The sequence below is a fragment of the Caenorhabditis briggsae genome, assembly GCF_000004555.2.
Source record: "Caenorhabditis briggsae complete genome, chrII, whole genome shotgun sequence".
Lineage (NCBI taxonomy): Eukaryota > Metazoa > Nematoda > Chromadorea > Rhabditida > Rhabditidae > Caenorhabditis > Caenorhabditis briggsae.
This window is the reverse complement of record NC_013486.2, coordinates 14,175,904-14,196,896: the sequence shown is the minus strand read 5'-3', so window position 1 is coordinate 14,196,896 and position 20,993 is coordinate 14,175,904. Positions and strand designations below refer to the sequence as shown.

The 20,993-nt window shown below is 38.1% G+C and overlaps 2 protein-coding genes across 2 annotated transcripts; both read right to left on the bottom strand.

The window, feature by feature from the left end:
- Positions 1-1,379: 1,379 nt before the first annotated feature.
- Positions 1,380-9,224, bottom strand: CBG07920 (the record flags this gene model as incomplete). Its single annotated transcript, XM_002631882.1, has 9 exons — positions 1,380-1,495; positions 2,237-2,385; positions 2,550-2,848; positions 3,096-3,235; positions 4,162-4,434; positions 5,512-5,939; positions 6,844-7,188; positions 8,025-8,196; positions 8,750-9,224. 9 exons carry the CDS (start codon positions 9,222-9,224, stop codon positions 1,380-1,382), a joined length of 2,397 nt encoding a protein of 798 aa, XP_002631928.1.
- Positions 9,225-11,391: 2,167 nt separating this feature from the next.
- Positions 11,392-15,990, bottom strand: CBG07918 (the record flags this gene model as incomplete). Its single annotated transcript, XM_002631881.1, has 2 exons — positions 11,392-11,468; positions 15,714-15,990. The coding sequence occupies 2 exons, from the start codon at positions 15,988-15,990 to the stop codon at positions 11,392-11,394; spliced, it is 354 nt and encodes a 117-aa protein (XP_002631927.1).
- Positions 15,991-20,993: the final 5,003 nt, after the last annotated feature.

The following is a 20,993-nucleotide window of genomic DNA, read 5'->3' as shown; positions in this document are numbered from 1 at the left end:
CTTTAACTCACCGGAAGGCCTACAAAAAACCTCGTCCATAAGGGCTTTCATCGTATTTTTCGATGTGTATTTCTCGATGAAGGAATTTTTTTTGAATTTTTTCTTTATTTTTATGTAAATCTACATGCATTTCTGCACATTTTGATGCAATAAAACATTTCACCGTACACCACCTTTAAAACACCGAACAATTTGAGAAATTTTCGGTTTTCGAAAAATGCGTCAAAGTCGATCTCCTCTTTCATTTTTTGACGGAACGAGCTGCTTTTGTATTACTCTCGTCAGAAATCAATGCACGTTGCGGCCGAAAATTTACTCAAAATCGCATCGTCGGTCGCACAACGAAAACAACAAATGGATGCATGCGACTTTAAATACCGTACCTCGGACGTTTTTTTATTTTGGGCCCTATTTGGCTGTTTTTTTTCTATTTTAAAAGAACAATAAATTAAAGATTTATAAGAATTACACAAAATTAGACAGAAACAAGCGAAAAAATTAGAGAAATTAGAGAAAATTCGATAAATGCTGAGGTACTGTATTAAAGGCGCGTGCAATAATTTTAAAATACAGTAAGGTTCTCTCTGTGGGAGCTAAGCTCCGCCCACCGTTGTTTTCTCGGCCGCAACGTGCATTGATTTCGGACAAGAGTAATACTTAAAAAATTCAAATGTTCGAAAAAAATTGAAATTCCGAAAATCCACATTTTTTCCCAAAAACCAGAAATTTTCAAAACTATCGAAAATTCCAAATTTTCTAACTTTTTCCCATTTAAAAAATGTCTAGGCAATTCAAAAAATCAGAAAATTTTCACTAATTAGAAAACTTCAAGTTTCGAAAATTCTGAAAAATTGTTCCCGAAATTCGAAAACCCACAAATTCCCATTTTCTCCAGTTGAAAAAATCGAGAAAATCCGAATTTTCAGAAATTCAAAAACTCCCAATTCCCAGAAAAATCTGAAAATTCACCAATTCAAAAAAAAAAGGTCCTTGTAGTTTGTAGTTTATCATTTTATCATTTAGCACAGAAAGAGAGAGTGAGAGAGAGAAAAGAGAATGAAAGAGAGGGAAGAGAAAAATAAATACCTAGAAAAAAAATTAATTTAAATTGAAATAAATTAAAATCCGAAAAAAAAGGAGAATTATCGATTTTTGGAGGGTTTCAATCACAACGACAGGCCTAAAAGGGCCTTAAAAAGGCCTGAAAAGGCCTGAAACACAGGCCTAAAATTGGTAGGGGAAAAATTATGCAATAAAACGATTTTTTCAGCAAAAAAGAGAAGAGACTCGTAGAGAGAAATTTACAGAAAAAAACGAGAAAAAAATTCAAAGAAGCATTTTTGGCGGGAAATTTGAAAATTTCAAAAAATTCAAAAAATTTAGATCACAGAAACGTCTCCATCCAACTCGATTCTGGTGATGTTGTTGCCAGAATGCGTGATTCTCGACGTGGCCGTTGAGATGTGCATCGTGGAGGCGTCCTTCCATGAATCTTCTGAAAAATTCAGAAGACGTTAGAATTCTGAAAATTGAAATTTTGCGGGAAACTAGGCAATATGGATATCAAAATGACGCTAATTTCATGGGAAATTTTTTCAACGCCGTCAATTTTAAAATTTTTGAGATTCTGAATTCAGAAGACGTCAAAAAACCAAATGTCACAAAGGTGGACAATATGGGTATCAAAATGCAGGAAATTTCATGACAAACTTATTTGACGTCGTCATTTTTCGAAGTTCAAAGATTCTGAATTCAGAAGACGTCAAAAAACCGAACTCGCGCAATATAGGCAATACGGGTATCAAATTGACAGAGATTTTATGGGAAATCTATCTAACGTCATCATTTTTCGGAGAAATTCCAGATTCTGAATTCAGAAGACGTCAGGAAATCAAATTTGCGGGAAACTAGGCAATATGGATATCAAAATGACGCTAATTTCATGGGAAATTTTTTCAACGCCGTCAATTTTTAAATTTTTGAGATTCTGAATTCAGAAGACGTCAAAAAACCAAATGTCTCAAAAGTGGACCATATGAGTATCAAAATGCAGGAAATTTCATGACAAACTTATTTGACGTCTCATTTTTCAAAAATTCTGGACTCTGAATTCAGAAGACGTCGAAAAACTGAAGGTTTCAAATATAGGCGATACGGGTATCAAATTTCTGGAAATTCCATGAAAAATCTATCTAACGTCGTCATTTCCGGAAATTCTGAATTCTGAATTCCTCACCTCTTCTATTCCCTTCCACCGGCGACGTCACATCGGGTTCCGAGTCGCTGGCTCTGGAGAGCAGGACCATTTGTCCATTTCGCTCGTCTCGAAGACGTTGTGTCGATGGTGTGCCTCCACGAGATGGATTCTGATGACTGTTGTGATATCTGGAATTTTCAGACAATTTTTCATGGGTCACTTAGTTTTGAAATTGTTTGATGGGTTACTGTAGTTTGGTTGTAAGAAATCGGTTAATTCGGGGTTAGGAAAGCTGCAAAAACAGACAGAACCAGTCAAGTTAGTTCACAAGGAGTAGAAAAGATACACGTACCGATGGGTGGTGGAGGTGGTGGGAGTGGTGTCTCTCTTACTCGATCCAGTCGGTGGGAGGGCTGATCCATTCGATCCGTGAGGCGGAGGAGACATGTAGGCGTCAGCTGAGAGAGCCGGAGAGCTGGTGTTGGGCACTCGACGGGTGGGAATCTGGAGGAATGATGACGTTAAATGAATTTCCCATGAATTTCCCGTCGTTTTGATACCCATAGTGCATATATTCCTAAAATTCCGAATCTCGACGTCTTCTGAAAATTCAGAACTTTCACGTCCTCCGTTTTTAACTTTTAACGTCTTCTGGATTCAAAATTTTGAAAAATTATAGCGTCAATTAGATTTTCTTCAAAATTCTGATCATTTTGATACCCATATTGCCTATGTTCCGAAGATTCAGAATCTCGACGTCTTCTGAACCCCAGAATCCGAAAATATTTAAAAACGACGTCGTCAAAAAAAATTCATATGAAATTCCCGTCATTTTGATACCTATATCGTCTATTGTCCAAAAAAAAAAGCGATAATTCACTTCTAAATATCTGCTCACCTCAAACGGAACCTCCCGTCCGTTTCCTAGAATCGAATCTTGACTAGCATTGCCATTCCATTTGTGTTGCACAGGTGGCGGTCCTTTCGACGGTCCTCGGCCGGATTCTTTCCGTTTCGGATGCGGTGAGCGGCCAGTGGCTGGAAAATTCTGGATTTTTTAATTCTTAATTTCTGGACATCCGGACAAACAGACACACAGAAGGAAGGGGGAGAACGGAGAGCCTAAAGCTACGGTTGGTCGGAAATCGGCGACCGGTCGACAGACTGCCGAAACTAGCCTACCGACCGTCTAGCCAACTGACCGACTGGCAACAGAGCTAACCGACCGACGATCTAGCCGAACCACAGGTGTTCTAGTCGATCGCCAGCCGACCGACCGCAGATTGACCGTCGATCTGGTGGACTGACCGCCGACCCACCCGATCGACCAAGCCGGCCGGCAGTCTACCACCGACCGACAAGTCAACCGACCTAGCCGGCCTAATTAACCGACCTATCGACCTAGTCGACCGACCGCTGATCGCCGAACCAGCCAATCGACCGCAGACCAACATCGCCAACCTATCCATCCTACCGCCGATCCAACCGACCGATCGCCGACCTAGCTGATTCATCGCTGGTCGACCGACCGCAAATCTAGCTGACGGACCGCGGGCCAAGCTCGGCTGCCGGGCAACTGGGTCGACTAGATCGGCTGGGACAATCCGCGGTCAGTCAGATTGGTCGGCGGGCGGTCGGCGATCGACCAAATTTCCCGACCGAATTAAAGCCCTGGGCATCTGGACAGACAGACAGCGTTTGGAAAATGTGTAAATTGGGTTAATTGGGTTAATTAGTGTTAATCACATGCATAAAAAGGCCAGAGCAAACAATACAATGATTTATCATGCAAAAACACAAAAAAGGGAAGACACACTAAAACGAAGAAGAAGACGTGCTACAAGTAGTTCGAGAATCATCATCAGAAGAATCAGAAGACGTCGTGACGACGCCCAACTGCTTCTGATAGATTTTCAAATAAATCTTATATTTCTCCTCATACACATGCCGATTGAAGAACCTACAATTGGCGCGACTTCGACGCGACTGAATCTCATGGATCTCCTCGCGAATCGACGCCATCGGCTTCTGAAGAATCGGGCCCAACGCCTTCGTCGGGACTTCTGAGAGGTCTTCTGGACGCGGTGGGGGCGGGACGTGCTGACGGTCGGACTTCAGCTTGCTTAGAGTCTCCCGAAGAGAATACATGACCTCGTCGTCCGAATAGCCGAAATCCTGAGCAATCTCGTTTTGAATGAACTCCATGAACGATTCCATCGAGTGCTTTCGGATTGATTCTGAAAAATTTGTAGATTATGAATTCAGAAGACGTCAAATGATCAAGTTTCTCGAAAAAGGGCAATATGAATATAAAAATGACGGGAATTTTATAACAAAGCTATTTGACGTCGTCCTTTTTCGAAAAATTCTAGATTCTGGATTCAGAAGACGTCGAGATTCTGAATTCTGGATTTTTTCAAAGACAGGCAATATGGATATCGAAATGACAGGAATTTTACGAAAAATTCATTTAACGTCGTAATTTTTCGAAAACTGTGGATTCTGAATCCAGAAGACGTCAAAAACCTGATTTCTCGAAGATGCGCAAAATGGGTATCAAAACGACGGGGTTTTCATGGCAAACTTTTTTGACGTCCTCATTCATCAAAATTTTTGTATTCTGAATCCAGATGACGTCAAAAACTAAAAATTTTCGACAATTGGAAATATGGGTATCAAAATGTCGGAAATTCAATGGCAAATTGATTTGACGTCGTCAATTTTCGAAGGAGTTGGATTCTGAATTCCGATGATGTCGAAAATCGGAGAATTTCAAATACAGACAATATGGGTATCAAAATGACGGAAATTTCATATCAAATTGATTTAACGTCGCCATTTTTCAAAAAAAGCTGGATTCGGAATTCCGATGACGTCAAAAACCAATTTCTCGAAAAATCAATGTTTTGACGTCCAGAATCCAAAAACTTTGAAAATTGACGATGTTAGATGGATTTCTCTGCGGATTCCCATCATTTTGATACCCATATTGCCTATGTTTCGAGAAATCGCAAATTAAGAATTTTGACATCTTCTAAATTTCAGAATCAGCTTTTTTTTTCAAAAATGATGACGCCAAACAAATTTGTCATGAAAACCCATAGTGCCTATATTCCAAAAAATCGACAATTCAGAAGACGTCAAGCTTCTGAAGATGGATTTGTTGAAATATAGGCAATATGGTTATCAAAATGACGGGAATTCTAAGACAAATTCATTGAACGACGTAATTTTTCGAGAAAATTCGATTGAAGGAAGTAATGCTCAGCTTTCAATTTTCTAAAAAAAATTAAAAAGTAAAAAGAAAAACTAACTCTCATGCATCTTCATAATATTATAAGCCATGGCCAACAGAATCGAGTCTCCTTCGACCAGAAAAACGTCCCAAAGTCTCAGTGCCAACGAGAACGGCACACGATCCAAAAAGCATCCGAACCACCATTTCGTCAGGTAGATATACGGTATATCCTGTTTCTCCAAATACTTGAAAACCCTCGGTTTGTACTTTTTCAGTATCTTTTTGAAGTGTTCTTCGAATCGCTGCAATTTCGGAAATCCGGGAACAAAGAAGCCGTGCATCGTGTGTTTTGGGCTGACCATCAGTTGATGGAGACACCAGAAGGCGTCCTCTTCGTCCAGATACATCAGGAAAAGGGCGGCGATTTGAGACATTCCTTGACAGTATCCCACTTCTGTGTTGTACATTGAATACGCCGCCAACACGTTCAGCAACGATTTTTGTCTGGAAATTCGAAATTAGGGTTTTTAAATGGAGAATTTTGACGTCTTCTGAATTCAGAATCATAAAATTTTTAGAAATGAGGACGTCAAATGAGTTTGTTATGAAATTCCCGTCATTTTGATACTCATATTGCATATGTTTCGAAAAATCGAAAATTCAGAAGACGTCGAGATTCAGAATTTTCGATTTTTCAGAATATAGGCGATATGGGTATCAAAATGCCAGATTTTTCATGGTAATTTTTCTAACATCGTCAATTTCTATAAATAGTCGGACTCGTGAATTAAGAAGACGTCGAGATTCTGAATTTTCGATTTGTTGAAAAAAAAGTTTTTTGAAATTACCAGACAATTTTCAAGGACATTTCCGGCATATAATTAAAATTGAGGTCTTCTAATCCCAGAATTCTTATTTTTCTTAACTGATGACGTCAAAAACATTTCCTATTGAAAACCCGTCATTTTGGTACCCATACTGTCTATATTTCAAAAAATCCAAATTTCAGATTTTTGACGTCTCCAGAATTCCATAATCCTAAGAATATAGAAAATTACGGCGTCCAAAAAATTTTCCGTAAAATTCCCGTCATTTTGATACCCATATTGTCGGTATTTAAAAAGATACAATAATCAGAAGCTTGACGTCTTCTGAATCCAGAATCTAGTATTTTTTGAAAAAGGACGACGTCGAATAGCTTTGATATGAAATTCCCGTCATTTTGATATCCATATCGCTAATGTTTCAAAAAAACCGAAAATTCAGAATCTCAACGTCTTCTGAATTTTCGACTTCTTGAAACATGGGCAATATGGGTATCAAAATGACGGGAATTTCATGGGGAATTCATTTAACGCCCTCAATTTTGTATTTTAAGCACTTTAAAGGCACATAGATGAGAACTCACTTCACATCATATCTCTTCCTAAACGCCAAATGATCCCTATACGTCCGATTGATGTCCAAATCAATCTGTTTGATGTCTTTTGACACTAATCGTGCTCTCAGGAGCAACTCCGCATACATATCTCGTCTCTCATGCTTCATTCTCTCTGCTCCTAGGAGGCGTGGCCAGATCACAATTCGAAGTTTCTCAGGGATCCCCTTCCAGATGCGATCCTCCATTTTCTTCGACGGTCCTCCAGATTTCCAGATTTCTATCATTTTCAGCCATTTCTTCTCCCGACTCAGTTCCTTGATTATTCGCCGTTTTTGAAGGTCCGTTCGCTCGTCAGTCTTTTCGCCTTTTTTGCTGAAAATTACAGATTTTTGGTAGGAAGCAGTGTGGCCTATAAAACTCAAAAGTTAGGCCACTATGCTAAACGGCCTAGGTAACATACAAGGACAACATCAGGTCATTTTTTGGCTATTTAACATGATGGCCTAACTTTTCTCAAGTTGGGTTTTCTAGGCCACCATGGTAAAATGACCTTAAACAGTCAAAAATTTCCAATATTCAGATTTCATAGAATTTTTAAAGTTCTTGAGCATTTTTTGACTGTTTCAGGCGATTTTCCAATGGTGGCCTAACTTTTCAAAGTCGAGTTTTCTAGGCCACGATGGTAAAATCGCTTAGAAATCACTCCAAATGGATATCGTAACACTTCTAGGTCATAAAAGTTGGTGGCCTAGGAAACCCAAACTTGCAAAAGTTAGGCCACCGTGTCAAAATGATTAAGAAATCACATCAGAGTCATGTTAAGCCATTTCTAGGTCATTTACCATGATGGCCGAACTTTTGCAATTGGTTTTTTCTAGGCCACCAACTTTAAAACAGTCAAAAATCCCCAAAATTATGGTTTCTACAGCTTTTTTGAAGCATTTTGTGACCGTTTTAGACAATTTTCTCATGATGGCCTAACTTTTTTATAATTGGAGTTTTCTAGGCCACTATGGCGAATGGCCTAGAAACACCCCCAGATGAATATCAGGCCATTTTTAGGCTGTCTAAAATGGTGGCCGAACTTTTGCAAGTTGAGTTTTCTAGGCCACCATGCTAACATGCCCTAGAAATCACACCAGGCGCATTTGGTGGCCTAGAGAACTCAAACTAGCAAAACAGTTAGGCCATCCGTCCCAAAAACTCACTGAACAAATCCGAATCGATCCAAATTGGTGTAAACCTCGAAATCCGGATTCTCCCAAGCATCGACGTCGGCCGCATCCGGTCCCTTCTCGTATCGATTGATAATCGAATCCCTCTCCAGAAGTTCCAGATATTCTGGATCGTCTTCGTCGCTTGAGGAGCCCGCGTCTTCAGCTGCAAAAATGGGAAAAATTGGGACTTTGAAATTTGACTTTCGAGGTTTTTGACTCTTATAAAATGCTTCCTTCCAGTGTTATTTCTACTATTTTTGACGTCTTCTGAACTCAGAATCTTAAAATATTCAAAAATGACGACGTCAAATAAGTTTGTCTTGAAATTCCCGTCCTTTTGATACCCATATTGGTTATGTTCCCAAAAGCTGAAAATTCAGAATCTCGACGCCTTCTGAACTTTAGAATTCTAAAACTCAAAAATTTCAAAAAAATGACGACGTCAAACAATTTCGCTATGAAATTTCCGTCATTTTGATACCCATATCGCCTTTGTTTCAAAAAATTCAGAATTCAGAATTTCAACGTCTTCTGAATTTAAAATTTTTCGAAACATAGGCAATATGGGTATCAAAATGACGGGATTTTCATGAGAAATCTTTTTAACGCCGTCAATGTCCCCCTAGAATGACCCAGAAAGAGCTCCAGGCCATTTTAATACTATAAAATTTGGTGGCCTAGAAAACCCAAGTTAGGCCACCAGGGCAAAAACCTACAATCATTATTATTACACCCTTTGAGTCCATGCACCAGACTATAATGCTGAAATTCCTCATCATCCGGCTCTGTCATGAGCAATTTCGATATTCGATGCTCCGCCTTCTTCAGTGGCTCCGAGAGCCGCTGTGCCAACTGATTCTTGACTCTCAACGAAGCGGTTCGAATGATAGGACTGATATCAATGAAGCTAGGCGTTGGAGATGCTCCTCGGGAGCTTCCAGGCGTTCCATTCTCCTCCTTTTTCGTCGTTTTCGCCGTGGGTGGTCTTCGAAGGGATTGGGACCGCCCGAACCTCGAGATCACTGTATTCAGAGTTGTGCCCGGTGAGCCAGAGGGGTCGCCAATGGCACAATCCATTTGAATTTCGCGCACTTTTCGTACCGATCCGTTTCTTTTGCACGTCGTTTTTGTCTCAGAATCCTCGTCATCAGTGTCTGTGGCGTCCAGCGATATCACGGGGACCTTCATCATCTTGTTTGACAGTTACAGTACCCAAGGTTACTGTAGAAAATTGTAGTTTTCAGAGAGAATCGAAAAAAAAGGCTGGATTTTCGAGAAAAAAATAAACAAAAAAAGTGTGTTTTTTTTTCAGAAAAGCGTCGGCCAGGAAGAAGAGAAAGCTAGTAGTTACATATTAAATGGTTTCCCCGAGAGCTCCAGTTGAATGGAGGAGTCCGTTTAAAATTTCCAACAAAACAGGAAGAGGAAAACATGAAAAGGGGCCCGGGAGTGAGCAAAAAAGAATGAATAAGAGAGAGTCTAGATGATGTAGAAATTGAGTCAGAAACCGGATTTTCAAGTTTCTACAGTAATCCCGGAAGGATGAGCAATGCTAGATTGTGAGGACAGTTTAGGTCCTATTCTAGTACCTTCTATGCTATTCAAGTCTTCAGAATCTTCGTCACGTCTTCGGTTTTTCTCGAAATTGTGAAACTTTGTAACTCTAGAATCTTCGAAGTCTACACTTTCAGACGTCTCCCGGGTCTTAAAATCCCAAAAATTAACGTGTTGTGAATTCTGAATTTTTATAAAAATCAAAACTTCCAGAATCCTGAAATTCTAGATCTCAAAAATCTTCAAAAATCCTAAAATTCAAAGACTACAAACTACAAAAACCCCATTTAATCTATTCTATTCAAGAAAAAAAAAGTGTGAATAGCAGGAAATTTTTTTTCTATAATTTCAGAATTTCTTTCGTAAAGAAAAAAAAAGAAAAATGTGTGAAAAAAGTGAAGGGAGATGTATGAGATTAGAGATTTCTATGAAATATTTTGTTTTCCTGTTTCCGGATAGATGTAGTTCCCACGGCATATGAATCATGGAAGGAGAATTATATAGGATTGGAAAAATGGAAAATATATAGAAATGGAGAAGTGGAAGGAATTCTTTGGGAAATTCAGAATTTCAGAATTGGAGAATTCTTGGAAACTCGAAAAAATCCAAAAATCCGAAATTCAGAAGACCAGGAAATCAGACATTATTGTTGTCCGAAAAAAATAGAGTTAGAGAGTATTTTTTGCAGTCTGAATACGGTAGGTAATAATAATATATTTATTTGCAATGCATGGGGGGAAATCGATAGATAATTTGGCAAGAAATGGGACGTCTTCCAAGCAGCTTCAGAATCCAAAAATTCTACAAAAACTCTAAAAAATTCTGAAACCCAAAAATCCAAATTTTCAGAATCCTAGAAATTCAACCATTTGAAAATCCAAAAGTCCAAATAATTACAATTTTTGATTATCAAAACATCAGAAATTCAGAAATTCAGAAAATTCGTTACCCAAAACATGAAAATCCAGAAGTTTATAATTTACAAAATCCAAAAAAAAATCTAGATTTCAGAGAACCCGATTCTAGCCATCTGACGTCTTCTATGAGCTTCAGAATCCATTTTTATTCAGAAATTCAGATTTTATGAAATCCAAAAACCCCGAAAGTCGAAAAGTTCGAAAAAAACGTCTTCTATGAGCTCCAAAAGCTTTAAAATCTAGAAATTCAAAATTTAGACAATTCGGTATTTCACAAATACAAAAAATCCGATTCTAGACATCTGACGAAAATTTCTGAAAATTTCAAAATTAAGATATTTAATTTCTGGACATCTGACGTCTTCTGAAACACCTCCAGAATCCAGTTTTTTCCAAGAATTCTAGTATTTTGTCTCCAAAAATGGTCAAAATAACACCTGGGTCCCTCCGCTCAGAAAAAAAACGCTTTCTCGAAAATTGGAATTGGGCATCTACATATAAATAAATAAATAAAGGATTCAATAGCTTCTGGATGTCTCCAGAAGACCCAGTGTTCAGGTTCAGAAGGCGTCCATCATCAATAAAAAAGGGTGTGAAAGAGAGGAAAAACAAAATAGGACCACCTGATGCCTCCAACTTTTCAATTCATCGAAAAAAGCGGCGTTTATTTTTTTTTCCGGGAAAAAAACATGAGGAAATTCGGAGAAGGTACGAAATTAATTCTTTTTTCGCCGAAAAAACGAGAGGTGTGATGGCTTCTTCTTCTTCTTTTTCTTTTCCTAGGGCTCACGGAGCACCAAACACATATTCTGACGGGGAGGAATATGGAAAGAAGAAGAAGAAGAGGAAGAAGAAAAAAGAAAAGAAAAAAAAAGAAAAAGAGACTTCTAATAAATAAAGTTATGGGACAAAAAAAAAGAAATACATATATGGAGAAAAAGGAATAGAGGAGCTGAAAAAATGGCTGAAAATGCAGAAAAAAAAAGATCTGGACGAAAATGAGCCGAGCCGAAACAAGGGGCGGAGCTTAGAGGAGCCGAGGGTACAAAATTTGTACCCAGTACGCCTCAAATTTGGAAAACCGTAGGATCCCGGTATTTCTATGATATCAGACTAGAAAAATGAAAAACTACAGTAATCCTCGGTAAGGCTTCCATTCGGTTGGGAAATTTAGCCGGCCGACCGACCACAGACCGAGTTGATCGATCGTTCGGAGCGCCAACCGTTTTCGTGCATTTGCGCGTCAACGTGTTCGCATACGCTGCATTGTATTTTACGACAAACTACTCAATAAATGCCTCATTTGTCGTAAAATAAGGTGCTTCGTACGCAAAAACTCGTATTTTGATGCGCAAAGGCACGAAATCGGTTGGGTCGGTGGTCGGTCGGCGGTCGGCGATTTTCGACCGACCGAAATGGAAGCCTTAACCCTCTGAAACTTACTCCAAGTTTCACACAGTACAGTAATCTCTCTCTCTCTCTCTCTCTCTCTCTCTCTCTCGCCTCTCCAAGGCTACTGAACTTTCTAGATTCTTAGCTAATAATCGAAAGCTACCGTAACCCTCCAAATCCACAATAATCTTTGATTTCATTTTAATAGCCCTGAACAGATGAGAGGGATTACTGTAGTTTGCGAAACAACTTGCAGTTTTTTGAAGGATTACTGTGGTTACGGTTCTAGCTACCGTAATCCAATTTGAAAATTGCTATACTTTTGGGGTTTTTCAAAAAGCTCAAGAAAACGAAATGAGCCCTTTTCGAACCATGTTCTTAGAGCTCCGAAAAAGTGACTCAAAAATGGAAAAAGAGCCCGGAAAACCGAGAAAAAGGAGGGGAGAGACCTCCGGAATTTAATTAAAACACGAAGGGGCCAACCAACGAGTCATAGGGGCGCTCTAAAAGTTCTCTCTATTTCTGCTCAGAAACACATGGGCGGGGAGGGAAGAGGCGACTTTTATGAGGGGTCATCTCGCAAACGAAAAAGCCAATCATAAAAAGTAAAATTCCGTATAATGAACATTTTTGAATTCTTCCGACGGACGACTTCTAGATGCTTCTGGAGCTTTATGGAGCCTTCTAGGAGAGCCTTTCAAAAGGAGACTTTCTTTATTTAAGTCAGAAACGATTCAGGAATTCGAAACATGTGTATGTCTAGAGCATTTTACAGCTTCTTTGAGAGCCCGATGAACCCAAAAAGCATCTCAAATCAGTCAGAATTTATAAGGGAAAAGGGAGATGGAGCTAAATCGATGAAAGGAACGAATTAGAGATGTCACATCCGTTGCTATACGAATTCTCAGATTTTGACGAAAATTCAAAAGGAAAGGTAAAAATCAGAAAAATCGAGAAAGTCGTTACTAAAGTTCAAAATTCCGACTTCGATAAGTCCGAAAATTCAGAATCCTTAGATTTTCCTTTTTTTTTTTTGGAGCCAAATGTTTTCAGAAGCACATTCAGGCTTTCCTAGGCCCATTCCGGATAATCTAGGCCAAACTTGAGGCCTCGTGTGACCCCCCCATAAAACAGTTGAAACTTTCACTTTTTCCCATTTCCGATGCCCATTTTTCGGCACTCATTTTTTTTGGCTTATGTTTTTGGACCGATTTGTGTACTCACAATTTTTGAGCTGCATTTTTATTCATTCTCAAGTTAGAAAGGGGAAAATAGAGAAGGAATTGGGTTACACATTCTTTCACACGTACATGTTTTGTGTCATGAATGCTCGAAAATGAGCAAGTTTTAGGTGATATATGGGGAGAAAACGAGGGATCAAGTGCTCTAAAACTTGGAAAAAAGGTACTAGAGAGGAAGAAAACAACTGCGTTATTGCTCAAAAAAGTTTTCCATAAACTGGCTCAAAACTTGGGTTGAAATCGCATAGAAAATATCCACTGATTTCGATAACTTGGCAGCCAATTTAGAGCCATTTTAAGCAATTTTGAACGAATTTCAGTCTAGTTTTGACTAATTTTGAATCATTTTCAGCCATTTTCAGTGAATTTTTCAGCCAATTTGAGCCGATTTTCCGCCAGTTTTCAGTCACCATAGCAACCAGCATTTCTCGTTCTTTTCTCATTTTTAGGCTCTTCCGGAAAACGGAGAAAAAGCGACTAATGGATGTATCGCATGTTGATTGAAATATTAGCTGGGATATACCTCATCAATTTTCGACGTCATCTGAATTTTTTTAGAAACTTCAAACATCAGAATTCGTAATTCCTTTCTTTGGAATTTGGAAATTCCAATACAAAAAATGAAATACCGTAAAACCTGTATTAGAAGGACCCTTCTATTGTTCCAAAGTACCTCCAGAGGGCCCTTCTAATACAGGTTTTACGGTCTTAAAAACCTCAAAATTCCAACTGAACGCTGTAAAAGTCCTTTGAAAATGTCCAAAAATCTCCTGAAGGTACATTTTTTTTCAAAAAAAAAAAAAAAAGACGAATACCACATAACACCTCATCAGTCACTAATCCCCAATTTTCCCTTGTTTCCTGTTTTTCCAGAAATTTCTTATTTCAGCGGAAAAAGGAAAACACAAAGGAGCGGAGGAAGAGAATGAAGATTTTAATGAGATCCAGGACCAGGCTATAATTATGAATCTGGACTGGATCGGGGCATAGAGAAAAGGGGTTTTCGGTTCTGGAATGAGCCGAAAAATTGTAGAAAAATGGGCAAAATAGTGGAAAACGATCATCCAAAAATAAACTTAGAAACAGATCAGTTTGAATGGTGTCTAAAAATTGGATCCAAAACTAATTCAAAATGGTCGTGAACCTCTAAAATTAACAACAAAAAAAATCAGCTTAAATTGATTTGAAAATGACTTAAAATGGACCGAAAAAGCAGTTCAAAAATAAAAACAGAAATTAACTAAAATAGATCAAAAAACGCTCTCCGGAATCTGTGTGTCCGGATGTCCATGCCTAGGAGGCTCAATGGCCAATCCGTCAAATAAGAGAAATAAGAGACCAAAAAAACGGAAACCCCTCTATATATGAAAATGAATTGTTTCCGGGCAGAGAGAGCAGGAAAACAGAGGCTGCTCCAGCGGCAAAATGTATCCTAAAAGAGACAAAAAATAAGATATTTTGGAGTTGAGTACAGGAAGAGGAGAAAAGAAATGTTGTACTTGGAGAGAGAGAGAGACTACAAGCCGGTTTTGGAGCACAGAAAATTCCAAAAATCCAAAAATTGAATTTTTTTCGAAATCTGTACGATCAAGAAGATCCATTTTCAGCGAACAATAAATTCTAATTGAGCCAATTTTAGAGCCTAGCGACTTATTTTAAGCCACTTGAGACGGTTTTTTTTCGGCTATTTTAGGTTATTTAAGAGCATTTTATGCATTTTTTCGCCACATTTTGGACCTTTTCAGACCTATTTTCAGCCATTTTTCACCCAGCAAGTCTGTTAAAAACTCCCAAATTTTGCAAAATGAAAAAAATTCTGAATAAAGAAAAAAAAGTGGGTCGGTCGTGAGACACCTAAAAGTTCTCACGAATCGGGCGTGTGTGATAATTGTCAATGAGTTTTGGTGTGCTTCCCAGCATTAGATCCAGCTCGAATGCTCCAAATGCTCCAAGAGCTCCAAGGGCTCCAAAAAAAACCAAAAAGGGGGAATCGAGCGTTTAATATAGAGGGTGTTGCAGAAATTCATATCTTCTGATATTTCAAGTATTGGGCACCACCACCTCAAAAGCTTGAGCCTTGATACTCAAACTCATCAATGAACAATTCACAATCAATCAAAGTGATAAAGTGTTATGAATATGATCAGATTGCTAAGAGAAAAAACTGTGTGTCCAGATGTCTTAAATCTAGTTGAAGATACGTTTTTAAAGGCCTCCAAAGAGCCCAAAAAGCTTTGAAAAGGTGTCCGTTTGTCCGGATGTCCAAATCTAGTTGGTAAAGGCTCTCGAAATGAACCCAAACTACTGTAAGACCTCACTCGGAAGGGCAGACACAGAGGGCCCGCCTAATACAGGTTTTACGATATATGAAATTAGCTTCATGTCCCTTTTTGTCTGTTTGTCCGGATGTCCAGTTCTAGACCTACCAAACTACTTCTGTTTGTCCGCGTGTCCCGATGTCCACACTTTTAAAAATGCAAGTATTGGAGTCCAAAACCCAGCTCTAATCAAACTGTCGAGCTATTATTTAAGTCTTGTTGTCTGTCTGTTTGTCAGGATGTCCACAATATACTTACAAATGCTCATGCTGACCCAGGAGGCAATTTTCTCAGAGAACTTCCTCGCTCGATCCTTTGCCGACATTGAAAGTGTCAATTGGAGTACACCCTTCTGCTGAATTCCTCCAGCTATCATTGTGCTCGTTGAGCACCTTGGCGGCGTTCCAACATGCGACCATTTTCGATACAGCGATTCTGTCGGGTTGGAGATTTCACTGATTTTTCGTCGAGAAGCCAGTGGCGATGACGTGGTGAATTGAATGAGTGATGATGTTGAGGCAACTGCGGAGAGCATACTGTAGGATGGAGGAGTACTGTACCTCTCGGGTACTGCAGGTACTGTAGAGGACTAACTGGTCTGGAAGTGTGTTACTGTCAGAGGAGAACGAGGGAGACGAGAAAAAGAGATCGGGAAATCAGTAGAGCATAATAAAACAGACAGGACTGTTGAGGGTAGTCTAGACGATTATAACTTATCACTGATAACGAATATGATAAGGAAGGATTGTAAAAGTTCCAGACCGGTGTAAGTGGTTGTAAACTTCTGATGAACAGAAGTGATAATGAAAAGTTTAGAAATTCAGAATTTGAGAAAATTAGAATGTTGGATCTAATTAGAAACTAACTGATCCTAGCATAGGAGATTCCTAAAAAATTTGAAAAATGCGTGTTTTCAAAAATTACAAAAAAAAACAAATTGTGTTATACAGTAGACTACAGTAATCCTCAGGCGTTTTTCTTCGACGTTGCCGTATTCATCAACAATCCTAAGGGCTAGTCGTAGCTTGATCTACAGTGAGCTCTCATGTTGAAACTATAATAGAAATTCCAAGAATCCAAAGAATATCAATTCTGAAGCCCTAAAAATGAGCAATGACGCTGTTAATAAAAAAAAACGTTTTCTGACCTATATACTCTGTAGGGATTCCCTAGAGACGTTTCTGGGGCTGTAATGTCAGACGAATTTCAGACAAAAATCTCTCACCTTCAGCTTGAGAATAATCGAAAATAGACTGAAAATTGGGAGAAATCATGAAATCATGAGACGATATTTTTTTTCAATTTCCTGCCTTTTTGGCTCATTTTTTGTCTAATTTGCCGAGCTAGACAAGGGACAAACTCTTGTTGTTGTTGTTCACGTCAGCAGAATCCTCTCTTGTCAAAATCAGAAGGCGATTCTATAACTATAATAAGAAAGTTCGCTCTATCGACAAATAATAAGTAATTTCGCGCTACTGAACGAAAAGCCAAAAAATCCAAGGCCAATCGATTTTCAGCCAAATTTTTTTCTAGAAACCAGACAATCGGAAAAAGCGGGAAAAATAGGAATAAATCAACCTATGGAATCAGTTTCGGAAGTCTCTTATTTGACAAGAAATTCAATAAATTTCTATTTTTTTGGTTCCAACAAAAAAAATTGCCAAAGTTGCCTAGAAATGGAAAAAAAACGCTGAAAAAAAACAATGTGGAATCTCCATCTCCTTCTTATTGGAATAGGAATAGGAGGGAAAAGAAGAAGAAGAGGGTGAGGAAATTAAAAGAAGACCTCATCTATAAAAAAAGGCAAAAAAAACGGAGAAAAAAGAAGGAGAACGACCAGTTCAATTTCCTCATTTTTTTCATTAATCCGGTAGTTAGTTTCTGTGATAGAATCAAGGAGCAAAAATTCATGTTTTTTTGAAGATTCGAAATGTCACGAATTCTGGAATTTCAGACATTCCAAAATTCAGGAAGTTGGAAATTCAGAAACTGAGAAGTTCAAAAACTCAGAAATTCAGAAAGTAGCTGGAAAACTAAACTACAGTAATCCTTGCAAGCAACAAATTTCAGTAGCCCTGAAGAGATGAGAGGGATTACTGTAGTTTCTAGGTTCTCAGATAAAGCTACAGTAACTCATCGAATCTACAATGATCCAGAAACATAGCAAGGACTAGTGTACATTAGATGGGTTACGGTAGTTTTGTCTGCAATACCTGAGAATCGAGCAATAACTGAGAATCTAGAAACTACAGTAGCCTTGAAGAGAGATAAGAAGGATTAATGTAGTCCTTAAAAGGACTACTGTAGTTTCCTGGTTCCTAGACACTCCTGGATCGGAACTAGAGGAGCCTTGGAGAAACGAAAGAGATTACTGTAGTTTCTGAACATTTTCGTTAAGACTGTAGTTTTCAAGGATTACTGTAGTTTTCATTATTCTACCCAAGAATCCTAAAGATTCTTGGATCCTACGATTTCCAAAATTTGAAATCCTGAAAACTCGAAATTCTGGAATTCCGCGAAATTTAGAGATTCTGAAATTCTAAGACTCTGAATGGCTAGAATTCTAGGATTCTAATATTATGGAATTCAGAAATTCAGAAATCCAAAAATTCAAAAAATTTTCAAAACTTCAAAAATTCCAAAACTATATTCTCCCGAACTTTTCTGAATGCCTCAGAAACACCAGGACCAGAATCCCAAATTTCCAGGAACACCAAAAGTGGTCCAAAAACCTAAAAAGCCTGAAATTTCTCAAAAAATAGGACTTCGATGAGCCAGATTCATTGAAATTCGGGACCAGAATACCAATCATCGTCTAAATTTGCTCATTTTAGAAGGAATTTTTAATTTCCAAAAAAAATTGACGGCACTCAAAAATTCAAAAAAACCAATCTTCGTCTTCTTCCTCTTTTCCCAATTCTCCTGGCTCTTCATTTTTCAAAGCCAAAAAAAAACGAAAAAAAAAATTGGGATTAAAATTGATGGGTCAGGCTGTCAAATGGAGGCTCTAAAATTAATCCTGTGTGGGTGAGAAATGACTGATGGACCACTAGAAAAATGCTGAAATGCGTATTTTTTCCAAAAAAAAAAAAAACGAAACAAATAAAATGCTTGGAATTCAGAATTCAGAATTCGAAGGCGGATGAGTGAGTGTTCAAAACACCAATTTATTCCATTCTCATTCATTTATTTCACAGCTATTGGGCTGGTATGCTAGAACGAATGAGCCAAAAAATGGAGAGGAAAACAATGGAAAAAACAACCAATTTCGAGTGAAATGAAAATGGAAAAATAGATCTGAACTGAGAATTCCCAAATTTCAAAAAAAAAACTCCAATTTTCAGCACCTTCTCAGGCAACAATTTTAGCGAAAATTTCAAAAATTTCAAAATTTTGGATCAATGATAACTTTTTACAGTACCTCTGTACCGAATTTCTAGACTTTCAAAGCCCTTTTCTCATCCAATTTCAGTCATTTTCTATACTTTTTTTAAGCCAAAAATTGGCTCAAAACTACAGTAGGAATGTGCAGAAAAACGTGTGGGGGAAGGCTCAAAAGAGCTAAAAAAAAGCTCAAAAAGCTAGGATTAACTAGAAGACAACTAAATGGTCATATGACTGAAAGTGTGATTAGTATGATTTTTTGGAGATTATCCAGGTCATTTTTACTGAAAAAAAGTGAATCTGGAGGAAAAAAAAAGTTGGGAACTGGAAAATTGGGGATTTTTCGGGATTAGGATTTCAGGATCTCTGAAAATTTGAGATTCTGAGATTCTGGAATTCTGAAATTCTAGACCTCCACGATTTCAATATTTCAAAATTTTCAAAAATTCAAGATTCTAGGCAAAATTTCCTTTTTGAAATCCAAATTTTCGCCTTTCCTTATTTTTTTTTCCAAGAAAAAAAAGTTGCGAAAACCCGAGAAAAATCTCTTCTCATTCTTCTTATTTTCCTTTTTTTTTGTGTTCATTGGGTGTAGAAAACTCATATGTCCGGAGAAGAAAACAATGAGGAAACATGGAAAAAAGGGGTGAAGAAAAGGAAGAAAAATAAATAGGAAGAGTGGAAGTGGAAGAGCAAAGAGGAAATATGAAAAATAATGAAAGTCCAAAAAGTGCGAAAATTGAGAATATTGCAGGTTCTATTAAAAATCGAAAATTCCACAAATTTCAACATTTCCAAACTTTTGAAATCCCAAAATTTTCAGAAATTCAGTAATTCAGAAACTCAAAAATTTATAAATCCAAGAAATTCAAAAATTTAAAAATTCAGAAATTCGGAAATTGAGAAATTCAGAAATTTAGAAATTCAGAAATACAAAAATTCCAAAATTTCGAAAAATCCAAAAATCTGAAATTTCACCTTTTCCGAATTTTTTGCCATTTTTAAAGCTGAATTTGGATAAAACGAGCGTTTGTTCAGATTTTTCCAATTTTTCAGAATCTCAAAATGTTCCAAAAAATCCCAAAATCCGCCTCAAAAATGTGCAAAATTTGGTCCGAAAATTTCCAAATTTCCCGAGGAATCTCTTGTGTGTGTGTGTGTGTGTGTGTGAAATTCAACACCCAATTTCCATAGCCAATCGGAAAGAGAAAAAATTGTTCAAAAAAAGGAAATTTTTTGCACACAGAGAGTGAGAGTCTTGCTCAAATATACAGAGAAAAAAAAGATGAAACTAGACAGATTCAGAAGATTCAGAAGAAGACGTCGAACACGATTTTCTTTCATTTTTAGTATTTGTTCCGGTTCATAGAGCAAAAATTATAAAATTAAAAGATTCGGTGAACAGAGCAGTGGTAGAAAGTCCGAAAGTTGAGAAAAATAGATGAGAAATTTGTGAATTAAAAAATCCCTAAAAATCCCAAAATTCCCTGTATTAGAAGGGCCAGCCCTTCTATTGTTCCCAGGTACCTTCCGAGGGTCCTTCTAATAGAGGTTCTACGACACATGAAATTGTTTTGATACCCTGCTTTGTCTAATTGTCAGGATGTCCCAAGCTTTCAAAAACCCTCGAATCTAAAGCTCTAAACTACACTTTTTGCTTGTTTAGGATCCTCCGTCTGTTTGTCTGTGTGTCCCGATGTCCGAGGCCTAAAAAGCGGTTGGCTCGGTCGGCTCTGCACTACAGTAATCCTTGCCTATTTGGCTCCTGTTTAGCTACGGCTGTGCTACCGTAATCATAAACTACTACTATTAAATTTTAGGATTACCGTAGATCTAGCTAGGATTACGGTAGCTGACGATAGTTTTGCTGGGGCTAGGAGCTAGATTTTCAAGCTACCGTAATCCTAGAAACCTTAAATTAGAGGGGGGGGCCCTTCTATTACAGGAGCCTTTGTATTTCAGGTTTTGGGGGTACGACGAATTCGAACACTTCCAAAATCGAACAGACCTAAAATCGAACATGTGTCAAAACAGAACAAGAGCAGAATCGAACTGTGCGAAATTCGAACTGTGTCGGAGTCGAACTGTCCCTAATTGGAACGCTGTTAGCCATGGGGCGCGCTTGCATTATTTTTGTTTTCTCATTTTTTCCCC